The sequence below is a fragment of the Setaria italica genome, chromosome VII (genome assembly GCF_000263155.2).
Source record: "Setaria italica strain Yugu1 chromosome VII, Setaria_italica_v2.0, whole genome shotgun sequence".
Classification (NCBI taxonomy): domain Eukaryota; kingdom Viridiplantae; phylum Streptophyta; class Magnoliopsida; order Poales; family Poaceae; genus Setaria; species Setaria italica.
The window spans coordinates 33186411-33191397 of record NC_028456.1 but is presented as its reverse complement, the minus strand read 5'-3'; the positions used below and the strand labels follow the sequence as shown (position 1 = coordinate 33191397).

Genomic DNA, 4987 nt, shown 5'->3' with positions numbered 1-4987 from the left:
TTTCAGTAGGTGGGCACATTCCTGATCTTAAATCTTCATTTAGAGATGCTATTCAAGTGGTTTGTATGTGCATCACTGTGAAATAAATTGCTGGCTGCTGATTCACCTTTAGTGATGGTGTTCCCAAAGGCAAATTGAAATTGCGGGCCTTTAATTTGTCTGGCTGCTGATGCACCTTTAGTGATGGTGTTCCTAAAGGCAATTGAAATTTGCTGGCCTTTAATTTGTGTGCCACTGTATGCAGGATTGTCTTTTGGAACTTACAGGTCCTAGCCGATCTATCTGCTGTGGGATGAGCCTGTTTTTGAGATTGACCTGAAAGTGAAGGACAAAGGGAGTTCATTGCCTGAAGATGACAAGATTTTATGCTTGGATTTCTTTGGATACAACAACATTTCTTACAGAGGCAGTCTCAGTTACACCAGAACAGAGGTGCTTTCAAGCAAGCATAGCACAGTGGAGGTCAGGTACGCTCATGTCAAGCGCTCCGTGGAGGCGACCATCACTGCCCGCATCAGCAAGGGATCAGGCAACTTTAGTGCACGCCTCACTGCCTGCAACACGAGCATTGGTGAGGATGTAGTGCTGCTGGACACCAGAGGCAAGGAGGTGTTCGTCAACGAGGATGGGGAGGTCACACTGCAGCGCCGAGTAGTCGTCGTGGAGGAGAGGGCTGAACTGATCCTTGGCATCAAGGCTGAACAGCTAGGTGACGCTGGCGAGAGCAGCACTAAGCTTGAGAAGAAGTTTGGTTTTGTAGCTAAGTCAGCCCGGAGAGATGAAGGCTATTTTCACATTGGATCCTCGAGCCTGCACATGGTGGTTGCATGGTCTGTTCTTCTTTAGATTACTTCAGAACTGTGTGTCATCGTACCACGACATGACTCTGCCACTGACTTGGTGATGCTATTACCTGGCATACTAGTGGTGCTTCCTTCAGGTGGTTTAAGTTATTATGTACTTGTTTTGTAGTCAGGACTTGTTGTGGTTATGCTGCCATGCAGATTTAATTTATGTAAACCTCTAGCCCTGATTATATCTAGTTCTTTGTCGAGTCGGTATCCATTTTGATTTATATGTTACATAAACAACTACTACCCCCATCCATAAATATATGAAGTTTAGTACAAACAAATTTGACTAATTTGCTTGTCCTAAGCATCATATATTTGAGGACGGAGGGTATAATTCATCCAACTGATGAGTGTGTGCGATGAACATTTCTGCCACCTGCTGGTTACTCTCTATTGCATTTCATGAGAAAATAAGATATTTACCACCTGCTCTGTTGGGCTTCGTCAAGCTGCCATGTTCAACATGAGCCCCTCGGTACACTGGTTTCGTGGCAAATCTTGATTATTTACCCTCTTCACCACTTTTGTTTCATTCATTTACATTTTCTGTTCCTAACTTGGGCTTCGTCCATTTATTTCGTGGCCATCTTGAAAACTTTCACATACTCCATTCACCTAATAAAAACCGCAATTCTAACACTTCAAAAAAAATCCTAAAATAAGTGCAATCCTTCGCTTTGGACCACTAGGAGGGCCTACTTAATTAGCTTAAAGATAACTGGTCAAAATACATTTGCTAGTCTCAATTACTTTGCATGCCGTAAATTTACGCTAAGGTCCCGTTTGGTTCCTTCATTTTGAAGGAATTGAAATCTATTTAATGGAGTAGGCTAATTTATGTTGGAATGTGGCATTCCACAACTTTCCAAAGTTTAGATATAAGCCTATCTTAAATTCATAGGGTGGGAGATGGAAATTGATTCTATAGATTATGGTTATTAGAATGGAATTCAATTCTTATAGCACGCTCTTGGACTCGCTTCTCTATAGTAGAAGTGCAGCATATAAGTATCTCTCCCATATCACCAACTATAATATACAACTATATTCCACATACAATTATATTAGCTTAATTAATTTGTGTCTAAATTATGATTATTAGGATGGAATTCAATTCCAATGATCCAAACGGGGCCTAAGGAAAAAGAAAAGACAACATGCCTAAATAGTTGGATTTGGATAGTTCATAAGGAATTTGACAATGATATTAATTCGTCTCGTGATATGATATGATCAAATTAGACAAACATGCATACTCCCTCGATCTAAAAAACAAATCACCCAAGTCAGCGATGTTTGGTTGCTAGTCACCATTTGCTACACCTATCCTTTGTCAAGTGTGGCAAACCACACAAAGCAAAGAAATTTGAAGCCACATTTTACCATAGCAAAGAGAATTTTGCTATATTTTTTTTAACTCTATGACATGTGGAATATTGCCTAAAGTTAGTTGCCAACCAAACACCTACCAATTGATCAAACTTGCCTAAGCTTAGGTGTGCCAAAGTGTGACCAAGAATCAAACACCCCATAAGCCCATCAACCACTCTACTGAACAGTCGGCGTCTGCCCATCACATTTGATTCAATTAGGAAAAGTACTCCTGTAGCCTAGCTAGTAGAGAACCATGCAAATTGTGTTGGAACAATTATAAATACCAAGTTGTAGTTTCCTGTACGCATGCTTCTTCTCTACCTCTAGTATTTCACACGGGCCGGTACACCTGCAGGTAGCTGGTGCCTACGGGGTAGCAGGCTACGTATACAGTGCAAATTAAGCAATCCAGTGCAAATTAAGGGCTCGTTTGGCAGGGCTGCGGCTGTGGCTAAATGGCTGCAGCTGTGGCTTCTTCGATGGAGCAGCTTTTTTTGGCTTCTTCGATGGAGTAGCTTTTTTGGCTTCAGCTTGTCTGGATGCTACGTTTGGCAAAACGGCTTCTTCTAGATGGACATGGATTAAAAATGGGAAATGTCCATAATGCCCCTTTCTTTTTTTTTCTTTTCTTTTCTTTTTTCTCCTTTCCTTTTTTTTCTCCGTTCCTTTTTTTTTCTCTTTCCTTCATTTCTTTAACTCTCTTTCTTCACGCAACGCCACCCCCTACGCTGGCATCCGCTTGCATCCTTTTTTTTCACCGCTTCCCTTATCCGCTCGCCCTACGCGCCAGCACGCGCCGCCGGCCACCTCCGCCCCGCCCCGCGCCCGCCGCCGCCGGCCACCTCCGCCCCGCGCCCGCCGCCGCCGGCCACCTCCGCCCCGCGCCCGCCGCCGCCGGCCGTCCTCCGCCCCTCGCCCGCCGCCGCCGGCCGTCCTCCGCCCCTCGCCCGCGCCGCCGGCCGTCCTCCGGCCTCCCTGCGCCCGCGCCCGTGCCATGGAGACGGATGAGGAGGAGGAGGAGGAGCTGGGGCCGGAACGTTGCTTTGAGTTGCACCGCAAGAGTTGGCTCTGGATGTTCGGCAGAAACGGCGCCATCCCCTTCGAGGCCGAGAGTACGTATTCACCTGCACATCTCTCTTGCTTTTCCTCGTCTTGATCAAGCATTCGTTTCTTTTCTAATATCAAGGAGGCATATATAATTAGACGCGTGAACTTGCTGGGGACTGGTGCTTGAGATCAATGGTAGGAGGTCGATCTGTCTAGCCAGACGGGGTGTAGGTCTACATTCTTTAATTTAGAAGAACGCCATGATGTGGGTCATCCGTTTTAGATCCTGTTGTTTACAAAACCTACTGATTTTATTTTAGAAAGAACTAGCAAGATGCCCGTGCGTTGCTACGGCAAAACGACGTTGTGATGTTTTTTATCGTGTTATGTAGCACACCACATTTTTTATGGTGTTGTGTAGCTTTTTTATCACATTGCTTGGGCGGTTTGTTGTGTGTGCGGTCTCCGCGCAGTTGGGATAGGGATATGAACACGCTCACGCGGCGTGGCCGGGGCGGAGGCCAGATGGCACGGCCGGGGTCGGGGAGGCGGCTCTAGCACGGTCAAGCGGACGACCGGGGCCAGGGCGGGAGCCTTCTGACAAGGGGACCCACTTATCAACTTTACTCAGTACACAGCCGATTAGATCATTATTAAGTAATGAATTTGCAAATAGAGAACTATAGAATAATTCCAATTTACGATAGTTTCTAATATTTAAAGCTAGCTCAGGAATGAATTAAACCATATTTTAGCCTGTATTTGACATTCTCTGGTGCCTTAAGATTCACCCATGCATACAGACAATAGATATGAAAAGGTTTCAAGTTCCAATTCAAATGCAATTAAATAAGTTCTATGAATTAGTTTTTTATCGGTTTTATTATGTGCCGAGAAACAGATTTACAAATTCCAATAAAAAATACTCTGAAGTCTGGAAGAAGTTGGATCATGGGCTCAGCAAGACAGTAACATTTCACTCACCACAAGTAAAGGGGAAGAGGGCAGTCTCTGATGAGAAGAAGATGAAGAAAACCATCTGAGAGGTGTGCATCAGCTACCAGGCCATCAGGTGCTCTTTCATTACGGCATGAAATGACAGCTGCACCAACGCTGAGGAAACGTCCTTCGGACCAGACCCACTTTGGGTTCTCGCATATTGTTATGGAGCTGTCTGCAATCTCATTCTGAATTTTGTCCAGATGTTGAAGCCTCCTTGCATACAAAGCAATTTATTCGGCAGATTATTTTGCGAGGTCTCTTTTGACTAAATCGTAGTGGTTGTGCTCCAGTTACATCATCCTCAGCTGATTCTGTAAGTGAATTAGTGTTTGAAGACTCAAGAAAAGCAACCTTTGCCTCATACGACCTGAAAATGACCAGAGATTGTTTAGTTGTCAACAACATGAAGCAACAGTAGTCCTACATTCTTTAATTTAGAAGAACGCCATGATGTGGGTCATCCGTTTTAGATCCTGTTGTTTACAAAACCTACTGATTTTATTTTAGAAAGAATAAAAGATAATATTAAATGTTAATATGAACCCCGTTTCAATCCGATATTGGCTTGAGATCTATGTGAGTTACCCATATGTTTGCTCCTAATTACATTGTTTGTCAAATAAATCCCCTTTCCAAACCATTTTATCATATACAGCTACGAGTAACAGTTTTTCCTTATGCACGGCATTTGTTTGCTTCATCATCAATCA

General features: G+C 43.9%; 1 protein-coding gene and 1 pseudogene across 1 annotated transcript in view; one reads left to right on the top strand and one right to left on the bottom strand.

Moving 5' to 3' along the window:
• Window positions 1-3163: 3163 nt before the first annotated feature.
• The window catches only part of LOC101784925, a 12950-nt gene continuing 11126 nt past the window's right edge, over window positions 3164-4987 (top strand). The window contains exon 1 of the mRNA XM_004977185.4: window positions 3164-3340. Within this exon, the coding sequence (XP_004977242.1) occupies window positions 3223-3340 (118 nt within the window). The 5' untranslated portion in view covers window positions 3164-3222. The remainder of the gene's footprint in view (window positions 3341-4987) is intronic.
• The window catches only part of LOC101784525, a 9007-nt pseudogene continuing 8219 nt past the window's right edge, over window positions 4200-4987 (bottom strand).